The sequence below is a fragment of the Globicephala melas genome, chromosome 1, assembly GCF_963455315.2.
Source record: "Globicephala melas chromosome 1, mGloMel1.2, whole genome shotgun sequence".
NCBI classification, from domain to species: domain Eukaryota; kingdom Metazoa; phylum Chordata; class Mammalia; order Artiodactyla; family Delphinidae; genus Globicephala; species Globicephala melas.
In genome coordinates this window covers 43,996,811-44,022,393 of record NC_083314.1, presented here as the reverse complement: position 1 = coordinate 44,022,393, position 25,583 = coordinate 43,996,811, and the positions used below count along the sequence as shown (strand labels likewise).

Sequence of the window (25,583 nt, the reverse complement as noted above, 5' to 3'; positions counted from 1 at the left end):
CCTAGAATGTATCCTAAATTTTTCCCAAACTTTATTTTTCGATAGTCTACCATTTAAATAACCCAGAGCTCCCCTCCAACTCAAAACTGCAGTCTCTGATATTGGTAACCATACATTTTTTTTAAAAGGCAGGGGAAAAGAGAGCTCAAGCTCCGTTTTCCTCACTCCTTTTCTCACTAGGACATGTTTCAATTTTAATTTTTGCTTTTTCCTCTCTTTTGCTGTTGTTGTTTTTTCTTTTTGACAAAAGATGTTCACATTCTTGATATTCACAACAGATATATTATCCAGATTTTGATACATCACAAAACAACTTTCTAGGAAAGCAGAGTACTAAAATAATTCACAACGGTTACAACTATTAGTAATATACCACTATTTCACCATGGGCTCTAGCCTAGATGAGACAGGCTAGGGTAGGTGAATTCCTGGCTCAAAGCTATAACTCCATTTTTCTCTCTCTCTCTCCCATTCAAGAAAGTACATCAAAAAGCAAGTGAGGGAGATAAGAGTACAAGAATAACTTGAATCTGTTCCAGTTTTTATCGTCTGCAAACTTTAGTACACTTATTAATAACAATGTACCTGAAAGATAACTCTCATGACTCTGCTAAAGTTGAGAAGAACTGGTGAAGTGCAGCCTACGCAAGTTATTTTAATGTTCAGAGTCTGAGCTTTCTCATTTGTAAAATGGAGATAATACTTTGCAGAGACACTGTGTGGTTTAGAAATGACATATATAAAGGGACCTGCATACATGGTATGGAATTAAAGGCAGCTAGTATTTTCAGCAGGATCTGTAACTTTCCCCAAATTAAGCAGCACTGTGTTAGAGGCATAATAATAGACCTGCCTTTTTTCTTATATACTAGAGTTGGCCTGTAATTACACTAAGAAAACGTTGCTAAATAAAACAAAACCTCTGAGCTCTACCTAGGAAATCTGGGTTCTACTTATAGCTATGCTTCTGACTATGAAGCAGTCCAACTTTTTTTATTTTATGAAGAATCAGGTTCCACCTTGAAAGTTAAACTTCTCCAAAACCACTGTCCAATGGTTCTTTCCATTAAATTACTCCACCTCCTTTGGTTTAAAAAAGCCCAGATGATTTGTTATGAAATACTTCTTTTGTTAAACTTTGCTTATAACTGATGTGCTAAAAACAGTCAGGTCTTGAAGATTTCTGATTTTTAACAAGTTAGTGTTTCAGACCAAGTTCTAAATGCACGTAAATAAAAAATAGGTGAGGTTTGCTTGAGAGCCCACTACTAAATGGAAAATTGAGTCATTTCCTAATATTTCCTAATTTTCACAGAAAGCCTTCTTTCTTGGGGAAAAGTTCAAGCAGAGATATTAATGGAAGGGTGATTCTAAAGAATACTTTGTTCTAGAATGCATCATGCAATTTTCAAGGAGAGAACCTTTTAAAAAATTATTTGTCTTCTGTAATAACAATGTCTTAAGTCTTAAAATATGATATTTTGTGCAAATATTAGTTTTCCAAAATATATGGCTTGGTTTACTTTTGTAACAGGATGCTATTGAAAACACAGCTCAAGAGACTGTTGCTTCCTGGCTTAAAAAAAAAAAATGTAAAAGTCTGACAAGTTTAAGCAAGCAAAAATTACACGGTAAACATTTACCCTTCAGATTCTGCCTCCACAAATACTTCATCTCCATCATCACCTGTTGCTGTTTCATTTGTTGTGGATAAAGTGCCAGTGGATGTTGTCACCATTGGAACAGACTGAGAAGCATGCTCTGAAGCATCAGAGGTGGTACTCTCAGTAAATACAGTCACTTGAAAAAATGAAAGACCAGAAAAGCAATGAAAACTTTAACAACTTTGTGGTTTCTCTAATTTTTAGCTAGAAGATATATCACAGGTTTCCATTTTACCATTATAACACATAATCTATTGATCTGCCTTTGATACCTACCCGGGGCTGCTACTTGCAGAGGAGTAGTGGGAACACTTCGGCCACCTGACTCCTCTTCGTGAGCTAGGAAGAGGGGTGTTTCATACATTCCCAAACCTAAAGACAATTCTGAATATTAATGATTGAAAGAACAAAATATTGTCAATATCCCAGACATCTAAAAGAAAAAAACTAATCAGTGGAGACACACAAATTTGTTGGAGCCCACAATTAGCCCATCAAGCAAAAATCAACCCCTCAAAAATGTAAATACAATTTAAATGTTTCCTTTAAGCTCCCTAACACTAATTTAAGTAACCCTAAATAAAAAACAGCTAAAATCCTCTTATAAGTTTTGTACAAGCTAACTTTACTGAGTGCCCAACTATGAACTAGGTACTGTGTTTGAATCTACTCTACACCAAAACAGCAAGGTATTATTAGTCTCCTTTTCGCTAAAGAAACTGAATTTCAAAGAGATTAATTAACTTTCCCAAAGTTACTAGTAAACTGGTAGCATTCCAATTTAAGCCTAGATCTGACTTCCAAGTCTTGGAAGTGTCCTATAATAAAGCCACATAAAATTGTGAATTCCTCTGAAGTCAACTCACAATTTCATATTGGTAGAGGGAAGCAGTGTTAGACCTCACATCCTAAACCACCAGGGACTAAGATGTATTGCATGACTTACACGAGGGCTGCAGATTAATCTTTGTTTTGGGCTTATTATTAAAGCAGTATGCATTCCCTATTCACTTACAAAATGCCATAATTGCTTCCCAGAAATATAGCGGGTTCTATGAATGCCAACCAATGATTAAAAGGTAATTAATTCCAGAAATAGCACAATTCATGTCCAAATAACCAACTGCTATTGGTTATGTTAGGGGTCATTTTATTCCACGTTTTTTTAACATTTTATTTTTCTTATTTTTAGTGTTAATGGAAAATATCTAACTAGTTTTATACACTTAACTAGGAATGTCAAATGTCAAACTAAACAAAAAATATGCTGTATTCCTTCCAACAACTTTCAAATGGCTGGTTAGTACCTAGGTATATTTATTAGCACAACAGATACTCCTGATACTATATTAAAAGCCAAAAGAGATACAAATGTAAAAGCTAGTCATTATGCCCAAAGAACTGAAAATTTTGTTGGAAAGACTAATATGTAAGGCAGTGCTTAATAAGCAGTAAATATATTATAGCTTCTTCCATAAATTAGGATAAGGTTTATTTAGATATAGACTTTTTTACATTAATATTTGTTCACTTAAAAAAAAATCATGTCAGAACAGCTTATTATCAAAATACATGCAAATCCAGGAGAGCTAAGCTTTTATTTAGCGATTTACCTCCTTGAGAAGCAAGTTGGCCAAGATCAGAGTGACTAGAACTCGTTTGTGGCATATCTTCAGGTGGCCCAAAACGGAATCTAGGAACACCAGCAACCTGTGGGGAACTAAACAGACAAAAATTAATTTAAGATGACACTTAAAGTTACCTTGTTTAAACTGCAATGATGGAAAGACTATAGGAAGAAGGAAGAATAAGCATAAACAAAGTAGGAAGAAAACAGTTTGAAAATAAAGTTGATAAAGGAATTCTCATTTATGAAAATATTTTCAAAATATCAGTTGTCAAGAATTTAGCAACAATATAAATCGTGTGATTCATATTATGTGATCTATATATACATGATTTATACATAAATAGCTTTCAGCTGTCCTGAACTACACCTCACATTTCTTGAATCTGCTAGAAATCCCTATGTAGATATATTGAAAGCAACATAAACTGAACACGAAATGTAACAAAAAAAGAATAAAGTCATGAAAAAAGTTTTGTCTCAGTTTTCAACGTTTAGTCATAGATAAATCAGGTCACCTCTCGAGCCCATTTCTTATCTGAAAGAATTCACTAGGTGGCTCCCAAGGTCTAGAAAAAAACTTTAATATTAGATGGCTAGAAATTTGTTTTCTCGCTGACCTAATAACACTACCATCCATCTTTCTGCCCATAATCCAGGATATAAAATAGCATTATCTCACTCTTTGCCCACTCCTTACCCTAACCTTTCTTGGCTAGTCAGCTACTGATGTTTATGGATTCTACCTCAGTAGTAACTCTTGAATCTATTTTCTTTTCTGTTTCACACTATTGCTTTAGTTAAGGACAGTCTCAGGTGAATTTTTAAACATGTCTCCATAAGTTATTCTTCTACTAGAAGGACATTAAATTCTTCTGAGCTATGTGAGAATGTTGTTGATTGGCTGGCACTCAGCAGTTCTTTAGGAGTGAGTCTGTTTCTGACTGGCTGACTTTTGGAAGGATGGGGCTGACAATGATCAGTTGGCTTGTAAAATTGTGTTAGCTGAGGTGAGTTGTGGTTAACTGAGCAAATTTAAAACTGGTTTTGACGGCCATATGTTGCCACATACTACAGAAAAATCAATCATTCCCCAAGTTTGTAGAAACATTTTTATTCTATTCTTCAGGTACATCCTGTCATGCAACTGATACTTCAGGCACAATTAAACATGTGCACTTCCACGTGGAAAGTCTTTTTATTCTTTAAAAGGAGTGGTATAGCACAAGCGTTAAAATAGGTTCTAGAGCCAGACTGGTCTGAAATAAACAAACAGTCACTTCCTAGCTGTCTGACCTCTGGAAAATTTGTTAGCATCTCTGTGCTTCCTTATCTGTAAATGAAATAATAGTATCTATCTTCATAGTTACGAAGATTAAATAAACTGATTCAAGGGAATACTCAGTAAGTTTTAGGTGTTTTTTTCCAAGACTCAATTTAATGTTGTCCCCATTAAGTCCTCTCAGATTCTCTTCCCCTAAGTGTTAGAATAAATCACTCCCTCGTTTATATAAACAAAGCCTATTGCTTATGCCTCTATTCTCCTAGATTGTTTAGGTTATTATTAGTTGTGCATATGCTTAGCTTTCACAACAATATTTTCCATCATGATCACTGTAATTACTAATACCTTCACCAACATCTATAAAGCATTTATTATGTGCCTGGTGATATTATAAACATGTTAACATAAATTCATTTAATTCTCACAACTTATGAGGTAAGAACTATTGTATTATTATTCTTATTAATAAAATGAAGATACTCAGGAACAGAGAACCCAGCAACTTGACATAGCTAGTAAGCAGTACAGCTAGGTTCCAACCCAGGCATTCTAACTCTAAAGTCCATGCTCTTAACCATTGTTATACTGCCTTTAAATTTCAAATTCCTGATGGAAGCAACTGTACTTCATTCACCTCTATGTGATTTTCCCCAACACTACACCCTCAACCCTCCTACCCTCAACTGCTTAGTACATAGCATAGGACTTAACAAATAATGAATCAATCAAATGTAATCAAGTTAACAGGGAAACAGGAAGAATTTGATTAGTCACAAAGTATGTTTCCCTCTCACTGACTTACTGAATTGCTTCAGCAAATCCATCAGTACGATGTGGCACAACAAGAGTTGGGGTACTTGGAACTGTTCTATCTTCATCATCAAAAAAATGCTGCTGCTAAAAAGACAGAAAACAAGTACTAAACAGGCATGACAGGAGCATACGTACGGACTACACAAATAACTGCTGAACAAATGAATCACTTTTACACGACAGGTAGGTACTTACCATGCCACCTATTCCTGGAGTCAACTGAAGCCCACGTCCTACAGACTGCCTCCGGGTCATCTGGATTCTCTATGTCAAGAAAGGAATTTCATTTGTTTTAAGGAATTAGGCAATGAAAGAAACACCAAATATTAACAGATATGGCTTATTATATGCTGGTAATAAAATAACTGAAATGTTAGCAGATAATGTAATCACTGGGATTTTTCTTAGGAAAAACTGCTACTAATCTTGTACCAGTACTAAAGAAATCCATTTTGTAAACAACGACATGTTTTTAATTATAGACTATAATATTAACCAAGAGACAAATATTTTATTAGCCAGTAGATAATATTAACCAATATGTAAAACCAAACTCTGATCCTATTTGTAGGTTCTGATCTAACTTAGTTCCTATCTCCTTAATTTAAGTGTTAGTAAGTATCCTTTGATCTTAAAGTTTAATTATCCTTTGGAGTTCAAACAGCCGTACTGACTACTTGTAAACTGTTTCCCAATTTAGACAATTCTAAATTGATAGAATTGGCATATTTTGCAGGATCCATAAACAATCCTGTAAGACTTTATATTTTCAGAAGATGAGGTTATCTTCATCAGTGGTATTTTAGTAGAATCTACACTTGACAGTGTTTAGTACACTACAGAGTAAGACTCAAGCTACATGATTAATAGAGCCTTTGTACTTTTCCTGCTATTTCTTCAAGAGCTTCTGATAAGAGATGTCCAATCCTACTACAAAGTGTTACATGGAAAGGGTTATGCACACTTTCATGAACTTTAATAGTGGATATTAATATATGTGATTGCAAAAAAATAAGAGGAAAAGAAGTTCTGTTAAGCAGAACAGAAATTTCCTTTTTTTTTTTTTTTTTAAAAAAAAAGTGCACCTTAGAGAAAGAAACCTTCAAAACAAATGGTGGACAGATGCTGAAATACATTTTATTTTAATTAAAATCCAAGAAAATTTTCTTTAACCTGTAAAAACAGCGAGAAGACTTTTATTTTCTATGAATATAATCATCTCACTTTATATACAACTTTAATAAGCCTTGCCTTTCCAAAGTTCACTTCCTCTATGAAGTAAATTACTGCCATATTTCAGGGAAAATAATTCAGAGATTAGTTTCAGCTCAAAAATTTTACAAAAATACACCAAACATTAGAACGTTCACTTAATTTCTGGGGAAAAACAAAGTAATTACTAATGGAAAGAAAGGGAGAAAAAACCCAACATGTTTTCAAGTAAAATTTTCAGAATGACTAGTATTTTTAATACCTGAACTGGTGGTCCTAACTCTTGAGGTGGAGCATGAATGGTCAGTCTTGGGGGAAGTGGGTGTGGTGGGCGTCTTGGTGACTGAGGTGCTCGAGGGGTCTGTCTTTCAGATGCTGATGATGGCTGTTGTTCTCTAGAAATCTCCTGGGAAAAAGAGGACTCTGCAGTACCGGTATTTCCTTCACCTATAGGAAGAGAGAAGCTTACTTTGAACAATTATGTTTACCACAAAGTAACTTGGACAATCCCTAGAAGTATAAATCTTACCACTCGGAATGTTCACCTAATATTTTCAGAAAAAAAGTAGTGAGGTGTGGTAGACCCAGAGATACTGGGTGTGCAGTTAACAGTGGTATGGCCTTAGCAACTCCCTTCTATTTATTTGGTTGGTTAATGGAACAAAAATGTAATGTACAAGAAACATTTTTCTGAAGATATCAAATAATGGACATAAAGCACCTAGCTTAACACATGATAAAATAAACATTTAATAAATTTTGGCTCATATTATTAAAATAGGCAAATTACCTAAAGATCAGACCACTACAGTTATTAGTATTACACTCAAACAGGGTGAAGGAGATTGGTAAAAAGCCTTACAATAACTTTCATATTCTGGTTTTCCTAAATTTTGAATTTCAACGGCCCTTCAGATGTCTAGGTCTTCTACATACAAAGTAAAACAACAGAAGTGAAAAGTTGAATACGATATCAATTTAGTAGTTTAAAAGTCTGAGGTCTAGAATCAGATTCCAGCCCTAACACTTTTTGTTTTTTAAATGTTTTTATTGGAGTATAATTGCTTTACAATCGTGTGTTAGTTTCTGCTTTATCACAAAGTGCATCAGTTATACATATACATATATCCCCACATCTCTTCCCTCTTGCATCTCCCTCCCTCCCACCCTCCCTATCCCACCCCTCTAGGTGGTCACAAAGCACCGAGCTGATTTCCTTGTGCTATGCGACTGCTTCCCACTAGCTATCTATTTTACATTTGGTAGTATATATAACTCCATGCCACTCTCTCACTTTGTCCCAGCTTACCCTTCCCCCTCCCTGTATCCTCAAGTCCATTCTCTAGTAGGTCTCAGTCTTTATTCCCATCTTGCCCCTAGGTTCTTCATGACCTTTTTTAAAAAATTCCATATATATGTGTTAGCATACGGTATTTGTTTTTCTCTTTCTGACTTACTTCACTCTGTATGACAGACTCTAGGTCCATCCACCTCAGTACAAATAACTCAATTTCGTTTCTTTTTATGGCAGAGTAATATTCTATTGTATATATGTGCCACATCTTCTTTATCCATTCATCTGTCGATGGACACTTAGGTTGCGTCCATGTCCTGGCTATTGTAAATAGCCAGCTTTAACACTTAATAGCTATGTGATCTTGGTTATATCACTTTGCTTCTGCTTCTCAGATTCTTCACTGGTACCTGAATCTGATAGGCTTACTGTAAGAATTAAATAGTTCAGTACAAGTATAGTTGCTCAGAAAAAGCACTTATTTTGTAATTACTAGCAATGTACCAAATCCATCCACTAACTTAAAATTATCTAGACTACTAGGCATATTTTTGCTTGATTGTAAAAAATAAAAGGAAGTCTCCAACAAGTATTCAATGAGCATCTGTTATATGTTTTGTATCTAGGAAAAATGGCTATGAACACCCACCCTCACAAGACTTAGCTTCTAGTGATATTACCTAAAGAGGCAAAAAAATTTCCCTTTATAACCCAATTATGTGACACAAAAAAGGTGTTTCTTAAATCCATAAAATGTTTTAGAAAACGTAAATTATTATAATTAATCTCTCTCCTTAGCTCATCTCCCTTAAAAAGCAACACTATTTTCATTATATGGTTCAGTCTTCATTAGTTTATTTTTCTCTTAAACAATTAAAAGTTGAAAAGATTGCCTGCCTTTGCTTTCTTTAATTCAAATGAGCATACAATTTGCACTTTTAAATATACAGGCCTACACAGAAACTCAGATATACTGTTTTCCCACTAGTCTACATATATAAAGTTTTTATTATATTACTATTAATGATTCTGGCTCAGTATTTGTTAAAACCAGAATGGCATACTAGACGATCACCAATTCTTTAAAAAAACATTTTAAAACCATTCTAAAATAAAATTATTATCTATGAATTCCATAATTCTTTACTGCCTATAACAGTCCAGCTGACCTCCAGGACTCATCCTTTCAAGAATTAACAAAAGGTGTGCTATATTGATGAAAAAATCTTTTATTCATTGGAAAACTGGACAACACTGCAAAACTCCTACACCCACAAATCTTGAAACATGTAGCCTGATTAGACTGACCTCTTCTGGTTGTGAACTGCCATTACTATTAGAAGTCCCTGACTTAAATTTCTACTTAAGAGCAGCAGCAACACATGGCATTTATAATGCTTTGTAGATTTAAAATTTTTGAATCTTACAGCAGACCAATGAGGTAGAAAAAATAGTATAATGACTACATTTTAGATATAAACATAGTAGACTTTATGAGAATGATAATGACAAAGCAAGAACAAGAGCCAGTCTTTTGCTTGCCAGTTTATTAACCAAGTTTTATTACCTATGTGATAATTAAGTGCAGTCCTAGTTTAGAAAACATCAGGTTAAAATATTAAAAGTGTTCAATTAAAAAGAGACTAAAAAAACAAAACAAAACATAAAGAAAGAAAAACAAAACCAAATCTCACCACTGTTTTGAGAATCAGCTGCTCTCTGATTACTTTCACCTCCACCCATACTTTCTTCTGTTTCTGTACCTGGATCAGTCCCATCACCACCCTAAAAACAAAATATGAATGCTAAATGCAAATAAATCAAGTAGTTACCTTAAAAAATAATTAACCAAACCAAACCACAGTAGAAACAAACAAAAACCCAAAGATAAGAAAAGCTGTAGTGTTCTAAGAATACAAGCCTTTTTATATTCTTGAAAAACAATACTAAGCAAGTTCTTAAAGAAAACTGATTGTCAAAATTCTAGCCAGTTACCTCAGCATCATCAGCTTCATACCCATCGTTGCCATCTGCACTACCAGTGCCTTCATTACTATCTTCACCCTCGTCTCCCATCCCTGTGTCATCTTCATCATCATCGTCTTCTTCTTCATCTTCTTCATAATCCTAGTAAAAAATCCCCAAGTATAAATAAAGATCTAGGACATGGTACACGTGTTCTGCATATCTTGATACCATGGTTAGAAATTTAAGTGACTCATTATTGACCAGGATACAGGAGTTGTCCTGAAAGTTATATGGGATTACTTCAGTGGCAGCAAGTATCAAAACTGTGAAGCTTACTGGAATTAGTACAGTAATAATCAACTCTGAATTCTAACTATTCATATGAGATCAATTCAAAGATTAAAGCTCCCAGATGTCCACAGAATGTCAAGTGGTCCACTTTAATTCTAAATTTAAAATGTGGCATTGAATAAGAAAATGGTGAAATTATACTATGCTATAAGCTTTTAAAAAACGTTGATTAATAAAGGAATCTAAAAACCAGAAGCTGTCAATATAGGATTAACTCCCAAAATAAAATGCCAAGTTTCACTTAGAATATGTTTTAATTATCATGACATTCTTTTGAAAAGAACTATAAGGGCTCCACAAGAAAAAAAAACCCTTTTTATTTCCAGAAACCACAGTGCTTACAATTAAGTCTATAGTCACTTATCAGTGAGATTTAAGATTAAGTTTAATTAATCTAACAAATTCTAAAGGACTCAGTAATCATTTAAAAAAAATGAGATTTTCCATCACTTGTTCTATTCAAAATGTTAAGTGCATAACTAATCAGGATAAAAGAAAAGCATAATAATCTATTTAAAGTGATGGGGAATCAGAATTTACTGGTTGATGCATTAGTATTCCCAAGGATTTCAGCATTTCATCCAGCAGTTTAAAACAATACAAGATTTCAAATCCAAATTTACCTCATGTTCCCCATCATTTTCATCATCATCCTCCTCTTCATCATCACTGTCAATTACAATGACATCATCTCCTTTGCCTTGACCATCTTGTGATGATGTTGTTTGCTGATCTGATTGAAGAGGTCCAAGGTCTATTTGTAGAGACTGAGAGGTTTCTTCACTGTCTTCCATTGGTGTATAATCTCCCTGGGTGACTCCCTTTAAAAGCAAAAGATAAATGAATAAACAAACAAATAAATAAAGTCAAGTATACTTAAAACTATCAGTGACATACTGTAGATATAAGTAAAGGCTAAAGAATACTTATGGACTACCAGAATTTTATTTTTAAAAATACAGTTTTGAAAGCAGAATTAATTTAAAATAAATGCTTTGAGTTTCTTTACAGTCTTCCTATAGAAGAATTATTATAAATCCCACTGGGTAATACTCCAATAAAAAAGAGAGAAAACACTTTATGTAGACACACATGTATATATGTGTCAAATCTACCAGTGTGGTACTGTAGATGAGTGTTGTCCATCAGAAGTATAATGTGAGCCACAATACATTTCCCATATGGAATTTAAAATTTTTTAGCAGTCACATAAAAAAAAAAAAGCAGGTGAGATCAATTTTAACAATAATTTAATACAGCCCAAAATTTCAACATGTAACCTATATAAAAATTATTAATCCTACATTTTAAAATTTGTAATAAGTCTTCAAAATCCAACGTATATTTCACACTTAAGAACATGCCAGTTTGGACTAGCCATATTTCAAGCGCTCAACACCCAACATGGTTAGTTAATAGTGTGGACCAAAGGCAGAAAAAAGACTATCCATGGAACTGCAACATATAATTATAAAAAAGACAAAAAATTTTCCCCAAATCAGAAATACTGTGTAAAACACACTAAATAAAACAAACTATTATAATTGTCTTTTTACAAAAATACTTCTCCCCCTCTCAAAACTCTATCTTAAGCCTTTAAACTGCATTAAAGATATACCAGACGTAAAAATAATTCTTCCCTTAATCTATTTCCTCACAATTCCATTTTTTAGCTACTGAAATAAACTGCAATTTAACTTTATTTTTTGGTATTTACTATAAAAATTTAAACGTTTACTTTTTATTTTAGTTCAGCACTCAGCAAAATCTGTTTTTTTTTGGCCATGCCACACGGCATGTGGGATCTTAGTTCCGTGATCAGGGATCAAACCTATGCCCCTGCAGCGGGAGCGAGGAGCCCTAACCACTGGACTGCCAGGGAATTCCAAAATCTCTTTTATACAAGCCAGAAACAATGTCTTATGAACTAAATCATTCATAAAGATGTTTACTGTAATGGAAAATATGAGTAAGTCATGGTATAACTAAAAACGTAACAAACTAACATGCTTATTTCAAGAAAAGCAACACTTAGAACATCTGCTTCATTGTCAGAAAATTAGAAAAATGAACTGTTACACTTTCACACACTAAGTAGACAGTGCAAGAAGACAAAATGGAAAGCCCAAAGGCACTTTTGAGTCACAGACAATTTTGCCAATCTCAAGAAAAAGCTTTGCACAAAAGATTTCAGTATAATTTAACCAAGCCTGGCAATAACATAGAAATTCACATCTTATTTCAAAATTGTTATTATGCTCTTCAGGTATGACCCGCTCTGAAATATACACAAAATCGGTGTCATTTAGAGTATTACATATTCATCTTGGAGGTTTAGTTTTCTGTTCTTAACCAAGGAAAACGGAAAAAATTAACTTACAAAATTAATGCATCTAAGAAACTAACATTTACTTGCAATCTATGGTTACTTATGATTAGCCTGAAACAATTCCTTTATTTTATACAGATAAAATAATTTTAGAATAAAATGATCCTAAAAATTTATCCAGACAGAAAGTACTGTTTCAAGCTTAACAAGACAAATGGAAACCAGACAGCCTGAGTTCAAATCCTAGCTCCAATGCTATGAAAACCTGGGTGCATGACTTAGCTGGGCATTGGTTTCTTCACCTGTAAAACAGGGAACCCTGTTGCAAGATTTCTTATGAGGATTGAATCAGTTAATAAATGCAAATATTTCAGAACCACACTTGGCATATAATAATGAGTTGTGTTAACTAATATTATAATATTACTATAAATATGAATTACTATAAATTATGAACTCTCAATTTGTAGGGCGGAGGAATGGAAGAAAAGCAATAATTTGAGTGCCTAATATGTGGCAGGTACTATTTTAGGTACTCTACAAAACTAAAAATTATGTTATCTTATGACAAAATTGAGGCTTAGGAGAATTAATGTCTTGCTTACAGTCACACAGCTTCTAAGTGGTAGAGTTAGGAACAGAAGCCAGAGCTTTGTAATTTCAGAGTCTATGCATTCCCATTAGTTAGGCTGCCTCTGGAGAAGCCTCAATGTGAGTTCAAAAGATGAAGAGGTACACAAATGCGTTTCCTTTCACAGATTATTTTAATTCAGTAAGGGAAGCAATAGAGGGGAGCAACAAAGGATACCAAATGGGGCACTTATTGATTAACTCAAGACTCAACCAGCTCATCCTTCCAAATAAAACAGAGTGGGTAATCTTTACTCATGACAACCTTAGCTTGGAAAATCTATGCTAACTATAAACAAAAACATTGCTTTAATAAAGTTTAGAAGGCAGGATACTAATTAGAAGTAAAGCAGAAACAGCATTGGTAATTCTAACAATATTTCATTAAACATAAAAGCAGCAAATTGAAAACAGAAGTCCAAATAATATTTCAATTTGTCAAAGCTCATTTCATTCACTAAAAGCAATAATTTGTTTACTTTAAGTATGTTTTACTTACTTCTCCAATGGAATCTTGAGAATCTTGGTTGTATACTTGAGTCTCTACCTCTCCATCAGTACTTTCTTCTGCCATAACTTCTTCCTGAATCATGACATACAAGTGTGGTAACCATATCAGTTCACTAGATGAAGCATCACCTGGTCAGTGAGTTCTCCCAATAAAACAAAACTCAAATCTGTAATTTTATGAAGCTGTACATCAGAAATGTTCACTTATATTTACTTATAAAATATAAACAATCACATTCCTCTTTGGTATATACAAAATAAGGTTTATGAACATTAATTAAATATATGCAAGTGAAATTAATTTAGTAGTCTCAATGCTTGATAATAAAACAATTCATTACAACTTATCTTCAACAAAAGAAAATAAAGGAATACCATTTTGGTCAATCAGAGAAAAAGATGGCAGGTACCAGTTTAAAATTCCCATGAGACTATAACTTCCTTATTCTTTAAAAAAAAAATTGAAATGGAATTCATCCTACATTTTTGTAACTGTGTTTTAAAAATTGAAATGGGAACTAATTCAATTAAACATACTCAAAGAATATAAAACAGTGTTGGCAACAGCAACAATACCTGGGTTTTCAGTGGAAATTTTACAGTAAGTTCAACAAGAGAGTTTTCTGGATTTTGATCCCAAAAGGTCCATTCTCTTAATAATGTTGTAACTGAAAGAATACCTTGGGTCTATCGGTAGAAGTAAAAGTAAACAGAAAGATCTTTACACACCTCAGTTCCTACAGGTGTAACACTTTTCAACTTCTTTGGAAGAGGCATTTCCACTGTATCGTCAGAGATCTGGTCTGATGCTTCTATGGTGCTATCTTCTTCCTCTTCACGTGTGCGCTTCGGCAAAGAAGAACTTGGGGTAGCCGACACTTTGAAATTACATAATTTAAACCTTGAATTAGAGCGTGATAATCACTCAATTTAGACAAAGTTAATTTAAAAAATATCTTGGTCATTTAACTAAAAAAAAAACATGGTAAAAATTTGGACAGAACAACATAATTTGTTCCTGCTAATCTATGTGTAAACAAAGAGCAATTTACGCTCTGAATCAATGGTCTTAACCATTGGTTAATAAAGCCAATCAACTTCTACAACAATAAATCTGACTCACTGTGACTGTACTGATACAGAATTGCTACTCACAAAGCTTATATAGGGCCATCTTATAATTTATAAAACCCAGGACTCCTTGGATAAAAAAATTTTCCTTGTACGTTTAGACTTGAAAATTCTTACTTAATCTTCTTCTAGATATCTTTTAGTTCTCAGGACTTGTATTAAGTTATAGCTGACCCTTGAACAACTCAGGGGTTAGGGGTGCTGGCCCTCCATATCAGCCATTCCTTCGTGTCTGCAGATTCAACCAACTGAGGATGTATAGTACTGTAGTGTTTACTATTGAAAAAAATCCACATTTAAGTGGACCACAAAGTTCAAACCTGTGTTGTTCAAGGGTCAACTGTATATAAAATAAGTTTCAGGTTGTATCACCTTTAAAATTAGTCAAAAAATAACTGGAAAGGAAGAAAGATCTTAATGACAAAAACGAGTGACCTAAAATAGAAGTCAGCAGTAAACATAAAATAAGATGTTAGGAATATCGTCATCCATTTTAATACCTGGTAGAAAACAAGTAGGTACAAAGAACATTCAAACTATGTATTACACTCAAGAAACTATAAATGCACAGGTCTACTCTAACCTCATTTTAAAATTAATCTTACCAGTGCCAAACACTGCTGTGGAAGTAGAAGGACGCTCAACTGGTGAACTCTGAACCACCTCCACTATGTTTGGGGATAGCTCTTGATTTGTAGGCTCGATCTGAGGATGACTCTGTTGAGTGGGCTGCACAAAAGCCGTAGCCTGTGTTTGTTGCTGAACAGTTAAAATGGGTTGAGGGATAGAAGGCTGGACGTTAGGACTAGTAGAACGAACAGATCCACTTGTGCTTCCGAAAACTGGAACATGTTCCACAGGCCCTTCTGATTGCATGGCTGAAAAATAATTAAAACATTTAATATATTAAGTTTTCTACTTTTACCAAAGCTGGAATTGTCCTTCCCTATTCTCTTATAGGTGACATTTTGCATAGTTATTTATGTACATACCTCTTCCACTCACTAGACAAAAAACACTGAGGGTAAAAGTAATGTATTATGCATTTTTGTATTGCCTATGTGACAGACATAGAGTGTGCAGTAAACTGTTGGCTGAATTAAATAAACTGTTTTTGCATCTATTATTCTATGTAAATGACCAAATAAAATGACATTAAGAAACTCAAAGTCAAATTATAAGTTTTTTTTTTTTTAACAATTTTCCATGTATTTTATTTTCAAGCACTTAAAACCCTTCAAAATCAAAAGACATTAAGACGAGATGTTAGCAATACTGTCTCTTAAACTTTTGTGTGCACAAAGGTCATCCATAATTTCAGTAGACAGCTCATAAGACAGGTGGTTTCTACCTTGGTGATAGCTTTGTGCAGTTATAAACAAAAATGTATCTATAAGTAGATGACACTAGTTAACAAACCAAAGAAACAAAATGCCTTTTTAAGGCTACTGCTGCAATAAATGGTTCAGTCTGAAGTGCACTGGAATAAACTGGTTGATAGGACAAAGATAAATCTGGAGGCATAGAAGAATATTAAAAAAAGAGAAAGAAGAGGGTTGAAGAGACTGGCAGACACCATCTGTCAGTATTAAAAGCCATAAAAAGAGACGAAATTGAGCTATTTGTAATGAGGTGGATAGACCCAGAGTCTGTCACACAGAGTGAAGTAAGTCAGAAAGAGAGAGACAAATACCGTATGCTAACACATATATATGGAATCCAAGAAAAAAATAATGTCATGAAAAACCTAGGGGTGAAACAGGAACAAAGACACAGACTTACTAGAGAATGGACTTGAGGCCATGGGGAGGGGGAAGGGCAAACGGCGACAAAGCAATAAAGAGGCATGGACATGCACACACCACCAAACGCAAGGCAGATAGCCAGTGGGAAGCAGCCGCACAGCACAGGGAGATCAGCTCGGCGCCGTGCGACCGCCTGGAGGGGCGGGATAGGGAGGGTGGGAGGGAGGGTGACGCAAGCGGGAAGAGACATGGGAACACATGTATACACACAACTGATTCACTTTGCCGTGAAGCCGAAACCAACACACCACTGCAAAGCAACCATGCTCCAATAAAGATGTTCAAAAAAAAAAAAAAAAAAAGAGAAAAAAAAAAAAGGCTTGAATCACACGGATTGCTTTTAACTCTTTGTTCTCTCGTATCCTTGGTTAATGATAACTTTTTTATTTCTTCACACAGCTTGGCCATGTAAATCCACCACAGAGTGGTGACACAATAATATAGATGAATACGACTGATATGATGATGATGATGATAGTGAGCTTGAGATTCTTCATACACATGGCTCGGGCAAGATTTCTGCTGGTTGTTTTGAAGGTGACAGACGAATCCACGAGATTTTCTGTTTTATCTATCAATAATTCCAATCTTTCGCCTCGCTGAGCTACCAGATCTATGTTTCTGACCATGATTCCTTTAAGTTCATCCACTTGGGCTTGAGTCTCCATCACTTTATCTAGGCCCTTATTCTCGGAGTGATGCTTCAGCTGTGCAGCCAAGACACTTGAGAACTCACTATTCATGGCATATGGGAGCGCTGTTTGTGCTCTTGAACCATATGTAGTCTGGAACCTCTTTTTTATCTCATTCAGAAAATTAAAGGCTCTGGAACGCTCAAAATCATCATCAGTGATACAACGATAAACAATCCTGTCTTGGCAGATGTAATGAAACAAATAATTGCCGTGTGAGTACGTTAGCTTGTTATTTTCAGAAGGTATCTTAGCCAGAATCTGCTCTGTCACCTCCAGGAAGTTGCCTCCACACCAAGCATGTTTGGCAAGGATAGTGGTTCCCCTGGCAACAACAGCGAAAAGAATGGCCATGGCTTCGATCTGTCTGGACACCGTGTGAGAACTCGGGGATCGGGACAGAGTCGCGCCGGTTAGCGTGGGGTCGCCAACTGCCTGCTCCCGGAGGAGGCTCCAAATTATAAGTTTTTATTAAGTATCATTTTGTTTTCAACTAATATAAAATGACTGTTAAGTTTAACTGGTAATATATCTCACAATTATTTTACTGAATGTAGTTCAAATAAAATATTCTGTCCTTTCACAGCATATGTACATGTTATATATTTCTAAACACTTAGTTTACTGAATTCTAACATTTGTTAAGACAAGGATCTAAGAAAATTGTATTTAGTAACTTTTACTGACACCTATCTTGGGGTTGGGTAAAGGGATTAAACAATGAGAGAAACAAATTCCTACCCTTGAGGAGCTCAATCTAGCGGAATAAAAAAACATGTATTCAACTGAATAAAATGTGGCTGTAATTGTTGTAATGAGTAAGAAAGTGACATGGGAAGAAAGTGCAGAAAGCAATTACAAGGTCAGACAGTTTATCAGGGAAGAAGTTGATGTTTGGGTTGAACCAGTGATTTAATATGGTTTTCTGAAGTGGATTTCATATCATCCTTCTTAGCTAATAGAGGTAAAAAATTTGGTCCTGGAAAAGCATGCCATATACTTATAGGGGTGTATTTCTCTCCTTCTTCAGCTTCAAATCACAAAAAGCAAAAAGGAACGGAGGGAGGAAATATGCTACATTAACAAGTATCCCAGGAGGCATACACCTGAAAATATTAAATGCCCACTTTTACATGAGGTCTGACTTTAGCTTTAGTGGAAGCCTCATTTATCCTTGAAGTTACTGTCATCTTCTTGTAATAAATCTAAGTAAACAGTTCAATCAGACCTGTTATTATTTTACTTACCTTCTTGTGATTCCACTTGTGTAGTGGGCATCACTGTAGCTGTTGGGGTAGTAGTAGGATTTGTAACAGTTGCAGGTGTAACCATTGGGCGGATACTAGCCCTAGGTGTTGACTTATTCCCAGCCATAGCTGCAGCTGTCACTTTACTTGGAGTAGACACAACAGGGGTTGGCTTGATATTGGCTGTTGGAGGGTCTGATGTGCTGGCACTTACAGAGGGGAAAATGCAAGAATAATAAATCATAAAAAATTACTAAAAATATTCCTTATAAAATACATATACTCTATCAAAAGCAAAGCACATATGCTTCTTGAAGTGAGTGTCTAATAATTATGACCTTAATATGCATTCAGACCTTATTAACTCTGTTTTCCTAACACTGCTTTGGGTAGACCTTTGGCAGATTAGAAAAAAAATTAAAGAGACAGTTCAGTATAGTTCTACATTTTTTGTTCACTAAATATTACAAAACTCTTATTGAAGAGGTTTTGAACTTAAGCATTAAAAACTGTGCAGGAAATGTTCTGCAGTGGTGCATCCTGACAATGTAAAAAGTATTCAACTGTGCTCAGTCTTTTATCCTTGTATCATATAACATCACAGGGAACATTAGTAGCCTATCTTAGAAGTCAATCACAAACTAAAAGATGAAAGACACTTTCTCTGTCACAAAGCTCTACCTATCTGATAGGACTGAAAGTATACTGAAAACAAGACTTCTGGAAAAAAAAATCTCAACAACTACATGATGCAGTTTTGCACAGGATAAATGGCTCTTTAGTTACATATTTTTATTTTTTCTCCCCAAAGATCACTAGATCCTTCCCGTATTTTAAAAGAAAAACAGGGAACAGACTGCAAACAGACTGTCAAAGAACAAAACTCACATTCCTCTTTCACCAGAAGTTGGAGCTGTTTTCAACGTGATCTGTCTCTGCTGTTCTGGGACCTATAAAAAGAAAACTATGGATTACTGTGCCTATCCCACAAGAGTCCACTAAACGGTGCCATCAAATTATTTTACTTGTTAATTCTTTCTATATACCTGGTTTAGTCAAAATTCAGTCTGACAAAGGCTCCTAAATCACCAGACATCTTCAAGTAAAATGCACAGGGCAAAGATGATTTGTCACTTAAACCGAATTAGCTAATTACCTTATTAGTAGGTTCTTGAGGCTCATCTCTCTGCTCAAGGTGTCTCTCTTGATGCTCCCTGAGTTCTCTTTCCAAGCGACTAATTCGACCTTCATACTGGGACTTAAGAGCAGTCATACGAACATCCAGTTCATCTTTCTGCTGATCTAAGGCTCCATTCCTTTGTTTAAGCTCCTCATTTTCTTTAGTTAGCTGATCTTTTACACCTAAAGAAGTAACCACATGATTCTATTAATATCAAAATCAAACACTGGAAATAAAATGCATTTATGTGCGTAATGAGTACTCAAAAGTCGTATCAGATTCTATTCCTGAACTTTAACATCCACAATAATTCTGATACACATCTCAGTAAGTAAAGTTCTAAACCTATCTGTATTTGCTTTATTACTCCAATATAAAATATATTCCAAAATAAAACATTTTACTTTTCCTAAGATCTCAAAAAGACAAAGGATCTACCATAAACTAGTCAGCAGGAGCCCTTTCATATGATCTTTAATATTTTAATGTATTAGGAATTATAAAATTTTCATTTCATATAACCTACAGCATATACTCAAGAATAATTAAGAAACTTCTTTTATGAAATAAGTTGCCAGGGGCACTATAGAGATCATTTAAAAAGCTGCATATAATAAAACTCAACTGATTTGGCATCTTATTTACCTACTAGCAGACTGGTAAGCAAGGTGCAGTAAGGCCCTGAGCATTGTAGCACTGGGCTCCTCATAAATTTGACATGATATTCTCCCTGAAGGGCTAAAGGGGCCCTCAGTGAAGTGAGGCACAGAAAACTTATTTGGCTGGTAAGATCTGATGCTGTCTAAGAATTTACAGAAGGCTTCTGGACAGTATACTGTGGACCCAAAGGATCACCATTAAAAGGTAGTAATAGTTACACAGTAAAGCAGAAGGATGGCTGTACTCTCTATCTACTATCTACTACCAGTTAACAATTAAGAAAGATTTCATAAAAAAATTACTGACATCCTCATCACTTGAAAATTAAAATTGCTGTAATTTGTGTCTAATTAAATAAACCTAAATATCTAAAGCACAAATGCACATACACAGAAGTCACTTTATAGTATTTACTTTTCTTTTCTACTTAATTTTTAGCCTGAATCAAGTAACCAACTTTCACTATCAAGTTCAAATCTTAAAGTATACAGAAACTTACCAGCTAAATGTGCAATTTTTGATTTTGCTGCTACAATAGCCTTTCTTGTTTTTTCTTCCTTTTCAGTTATCTGCTGTCGGAGCTGTTCCTCCTGTGTAGTTCTATCTTGAAGGTCCTGACGAAGTCGTGAAAGTTCAGATTGAAGCTGCACAGTCTGTTCCTGGAGACTTCTTGCTTCCATCTCTTTTTCAGATAATGTCTTTTAAAGGAAGATGAAGTATGCACCATGTAATTCAACGAAATCTATATAACTGTATGCCCTACAGACTTCAAATGTAAAACTTATTAATTTGCTTATTTAGATTAAATGGAAGTATAAATATAAAATGGTGGTCAAACCAAGTAAGTGAACACTTAAAGATGATTAGGTATTATTTACATATATAAGTCATTCAAAGTAAAAGGATAAAATATATACCTTTCCATATAAGAGAAAAGTATCAGTGTTTAACACATTTTTTTTTCCAAAATTCCTTTTTATGACTGAGTAAAATTCAATTGTATTTCTTTAGCTTTTCAACAAGAAAACAATTCCTTCAACACCTTCCACTACTCTTCTGCTCATACCTTCTGCAGATTATCCACCTGACTCTCGAGTGATTTTGACTTTGTTTCAGCTTGGTTAAGGGTTTCTTTGAGCTCCTGCATTTCCTGGACTGAGACATGCTGTTCCTGATGTTCTCCAGAAGACTGAGCTGAGGTCTCCATGACCTAAGATGACAAAGAGTATATACTTGCACATTAGTCAACAATTCTGCAAATTCATCTAAGAAAATAATCATAAGTATGTAAAGAAATTTATTTTTAAGGGTATTCATAGATAAATCTTCTATGGAACAACTTTAATGTCCAAAAGTAAGCTATTAAACAGGTTAGGGCTTTCCATACAACTAGGTATTAACCAGCTAATCAAAATGCTGATGCATTATTTAACACAGAATTATTTGGAAAAACAAATCACTCATATGTAAACGAAAGCATACTAAAGTGCTAACAATGGTTAACTGAGAGGTAAGAATTTTGAAATTTTTTCTTTTTATGTTTTTTCGTCTAACGTGCTAAATACACAATAAAGTCAATATACAAGTTCTTTACCACTGGGAATTAAAAACAAAATTCAGATCCAAAGTAAAACAAGGATTTAAAAATTCTTTTTGGTAGGTGGTTAACACAGACTACTTATTTAAAACTGTAACACAACCTGATCAATTAAAAAGAACTAGTATTTTTTTTTTTTTTTTTTGCGATACTCGGGCCTCTCACTGTTGTGGCCTCTCCCATTGCGGAGCACAGGCTCCGGATGCACAGGCTCAGCAGCCACGGCTCACGGGCCCAGCCGCTCCGCGGCATCCTCCCGGACTGGGGCACGAAGCCGAGTCCCCTGCGTCGGCAGGTGGACTCTCAACCACTGCACCACCAGGGAAGCCCAAGAACAAGTATTTTTTGATATACACAATTTCAGTCAGCAATGAGTTACAAGAACATAGTTTTGAAAAGGAGCAATATTTGAAATTGGGAAACTGAATTAAAATATCTAGCATTTACTACTATCTCTATATGAATTTATCGTTCATTTTGGGACATACTAAAGAGCAAATCTTTTTTTTTTAAATTTAATTAATTAATTAATTTATTTTTGGCTGTGTTGGTTCTTCGTTGCTGTGCACAGGCTTCCTTGCAGTGAGCAGGGGCTACTCTTTGTTGCGGTGCGCGGGCCTCTCATCGCGGTGGCCTCTCTTGTTGCAGAGCACGGGTCCTTGAGCACAGGCTCAGTAGTTGTGGCGCACGGGCCCAGCTGCTCTGCAGCATGTGGGATCTTCCCAGACCAGGGCTCGAACCCGTGTCCCCTGCATTGGCAGGCGGACTCCCAACCACTATGCCACCAGGGAAGCCCCAAGAGCAAATCTTAAACCAAATAAAGATATCACATATAAGCTTACCCTTGCTCAGAATCTAAAAACCAATAATTAAAAATTATGAATAAGGTTTTTGTAAGTTATCCAAATATTTATATATGTATCCAAATATATATCCACCCATATATCCAAATATATACATAAAACTGTGTAAACTGTGTATATCAAAACTGTGTTATCAAAAAATGCTAATATATATATGAAGAATATATTAAAAAAAAAACAGTTCAAAATACCTTATCTTGTTGTGCTTTAAGTTCTTCATATTGAGTCTTGTACCTACGCCCAATTTTCTTGACTTGAGTAATAGTTTTAACTTTTTCTTGAATATCAATTATTTTGGCATCTAAGTCCTTCTGGATGCTTTCCTTTTCAGTTCTTACTTTATTTAAATCTTCCTTTAGACTCTGGATTAAGTTCTGGTTGTTAGTCAAAGATGCATTTGATCTAAGCAAAAAAAATGGGGTAAACACTAAATATTTGGAACTTTCCAAATTTTAAAATCCTTTAAGTTACATTTTTATTGTGTTGCTTTAGTCTGTTTTTTATTTAGAAAATTCTAAGAAAACCATACACACTTCAAAAGATAATTTCTTAACTTATGAACCTGTGGTCCTTTAGAAAGATCTGATTTACTTATTATATGTCATACATGCCCATTTTAGAGATGAGAAAAACTGAGCTACAAATGGTCAAGTAACATGCACACTTTTACTCTGCGTTGGTATACAGAGTTTAATCCACATCTGTCTGATAGCAAAATCTATACTCTTTCCACTCTACTGTGTGCTGAGTAAGTATATTAGGCTTTATAGGCCACATACAATGTTTGTTACATGTTCCTCTTCCTCCTTTTTTACAACACTTAAAAAATGTAAAAATCATTCTTAGCTTCCAGCTGTATAAAAAAAGACCTGTGGATTATAGTCTGCCAACCCCTGTACTGTTATCATGAACAGAACTTGAAATCAGATGACCTGAATTAAGAACATGGGTTTAACCGCTACTAACCTTATAAGCTTGGGTACCTTTCTGAATCTTAGCTTCCTCATCTTTAAAATTAAGTAATATCTCTCCTATTTAAAATGCCAGACTACTGTTATGAAAAAAATAAGAGAATAAATATGACAAAAATTTGTAAGCTTATCAAGTATCACATAAATAGGGGCTATGACAGGGACAAAGGACATTGAAGCTTAAAAGAGGTAAACCAGAAACATTAATTTTAATATTACATTTATCTTTAAAAGCCAATATTTCACTATAAGTTCATTTAAAAACTTTCTTTATTAAAAACTTTCAAAATAGATTCATGAATATATGTTAACCCAAAAAAATAAAAGATAAATCTACTTGCAAAAGTCATTGACTATTTTAAAAAGTTTGCTTTAGATTCATACCAACTATGTAGTTTTTTAAAAAGTAATAAAATATTGAGAAATAATGCATATATGAAGGCATAAAACTAAATTACTGCTTGCTTTGCTCTATAAAGTAATAAAAGGAAAGCCACATGTAAGGGCTCCAGCACTTTCCATTCTTTAAAAAATCAGGAAGCACTTAGGGGGTCACATAAAGAATAGAAACAAACTTCTTTAAGATTTCAAGAATTGTATACAACTTAAGGTTTCTTCCACATACCTTGCAATTTCAGCTTTAAGTCTTCCAGTTTCTTCAGTCAATTGTTGAATACGCTTAGCATGAACTTCCTTTTCAGAAAGGAGCTTCCGATACTCTTCTGTATCTGGATCTTTCTGTTGACTCACTAGATGCTACAACAGCAAAAATGCATAATATGGTTTTATAGGTTTTATGAAACTAATGTGCTATAACAAAGTATCAGAGTATTTGTGTTTACATTTGCTACTTGCATATATAGTGATCAAGCACCAAACTACAAGAAAATAAGATCAAAGCTTTAGTTCCTTTGTTTAGCTAAGATGTTTAGACAAAATGGAAGGGGAAAATAAAATAAATGTCATTCACTATTATTTTTCATAGCTGCAAAGGAACATTTCAGAATCGTTACAATGGAGCCAAAAAAGGGATCCAAAGAATCTACAAGCTTTTAATATTAATATTAAATACCTAATTTCATTAAAGTGACACATACAAGGGAAAAAATGTCATAATGTATTACAATCTAAACAAAAATATGAAAATAATCGTAAATAATTGATTCCATTAACTAGGAAAGAAGGCATCATAATTTAACAGGAATGTATCTAGATTTGGGCAGATTATCCTCCTTTCTTGATTTTTCAGACTGCTTGTTTGATTAAAAAAAAAGAATAAATGCGCTCTAATATTCTATAGTCCTCTTCAGATATGAGTGGTTCCCTAGAGCATTTTCCAGGTGCTAGGTGCTGTGTGAACTGCTTCATTTATTGTTTAATTTTTGTAACATGAAGAGGGGTATAATGTCCTCATTTTCACAAATAAGGAAAATTGGCTCAGAAAGATTAATGTCCTCATTTTCACAAATCACGTAACTAGTATGTGGTAAGGCCAATTCCCAATCTTTTGTTTGAATATAGAGCTAGCATTTCTTTTTTTTTTTTAACATCTTTATTGAAGTATAATTGCTTTACAATGGTGTGTTAGCTTCTGCTTTAAAACAAAGCGAATCAGCTATACATACACATACATCCCCATATCTCCTCCCTCTTGCATCTCCCTCCCACCCTCCCTATCCCACCCCTCTAGGTGATCACAAAGCACCAAGCTGATCTCCCTGTGCTATGCAGCTGCTTCCCACTAGCTACTGATT

At 34.5% G+C, this 25,583-nt stretch overlaps 1 protein-coding gene and 1 pseudogene across 2 annotated transcripts in view; both read right to left on the bottom strand.

The window, feature by feature from the left end:
* TPR (translocated promoter region, nuclear basket protein) overlaps window positions 1–25,583 on the bottom strand; it is a 69,148-nt gene that overhangs the window by 5,735 nt on the left and 37,830 nt on the right. The window contains exons 31-49 of one of the 2 annotated variants that reach the window (XM_060295340.2): window positions 24,455–24,585; window positions 23,050–23,260; window positions 21,465–21,608; window positions 20,898–21,096; window positions 19,715–19,920; window positions 19,447–19,508; window positions 18,559–18,767; window positions 15,420–15,692; window positions 14,413–14,561; window positions 13,673–13,756; window positions 10,838–11,035; window positions 9,891–10,022; window positions 9,590–9,680; window positions 6,864–7,048; window positions 5,585–5,653; window positions 5,379–5,470; window positions 3,278–3,384; window positions 1,941–2,036; window positions 1,644–1,800 (exon numbers count right to left, since the gene is read on the bottom strand). In XM_060295340.2, coding sequence (XP_060151323.1) covers window positions 1,644–1,800; window positions 1,941–2,036; window positions 3,278–3,384; window positions 5,379–5,470; window positions 5,585–5,653; window positions 6,864–7,048; window positions 9,590–9,680; window positions 9,891–10,022; window positions 10,838–11,035; window positions 13,673–13,756; window positions 14,413–14,561; window positions 15,420–15,692; window positions 18,559–18,767; window positions 19,447–19,508; window positions 19,715–19,920; window positions 20,898–21,096; window positions 21,465–21,608; window positions 23,050–23,260; window positions 24,455–24,585 — 2,795 coding nt within the window. Of the gene's footprint in view, window positions 1–1,643; window positions 1,801–1,940; window positions 2,037–3,277; window positions 3,385–5,378; window positions 5,474–5,584; window positions 5,654–6,863; window positions 7,049–9,589; window positions 9,681–9,890; window positions 10,023–10,837; window positions 11,036–13,672; window positions 13,757–14,412; window positions 14,562–15,419; window positions 15,693–18,558; window positions 18,768–19,446; window positions 19,509–19,714; window positions 19,921–20,897; window positions 21,097–21,464; window positions 21,609–23,049; window positions 23,261–24,454; window positions 24,586–25,583 lie in introns of both variants that reach the window. The other variant, XM_030873025.3, reaches the window with a different exon arrangement.
* On the bottom strand, window positions 16,939–17,758 carry LOC115861846 (vesicle-associated membrane protein 7 pseudogene; annotated as a pseudogene).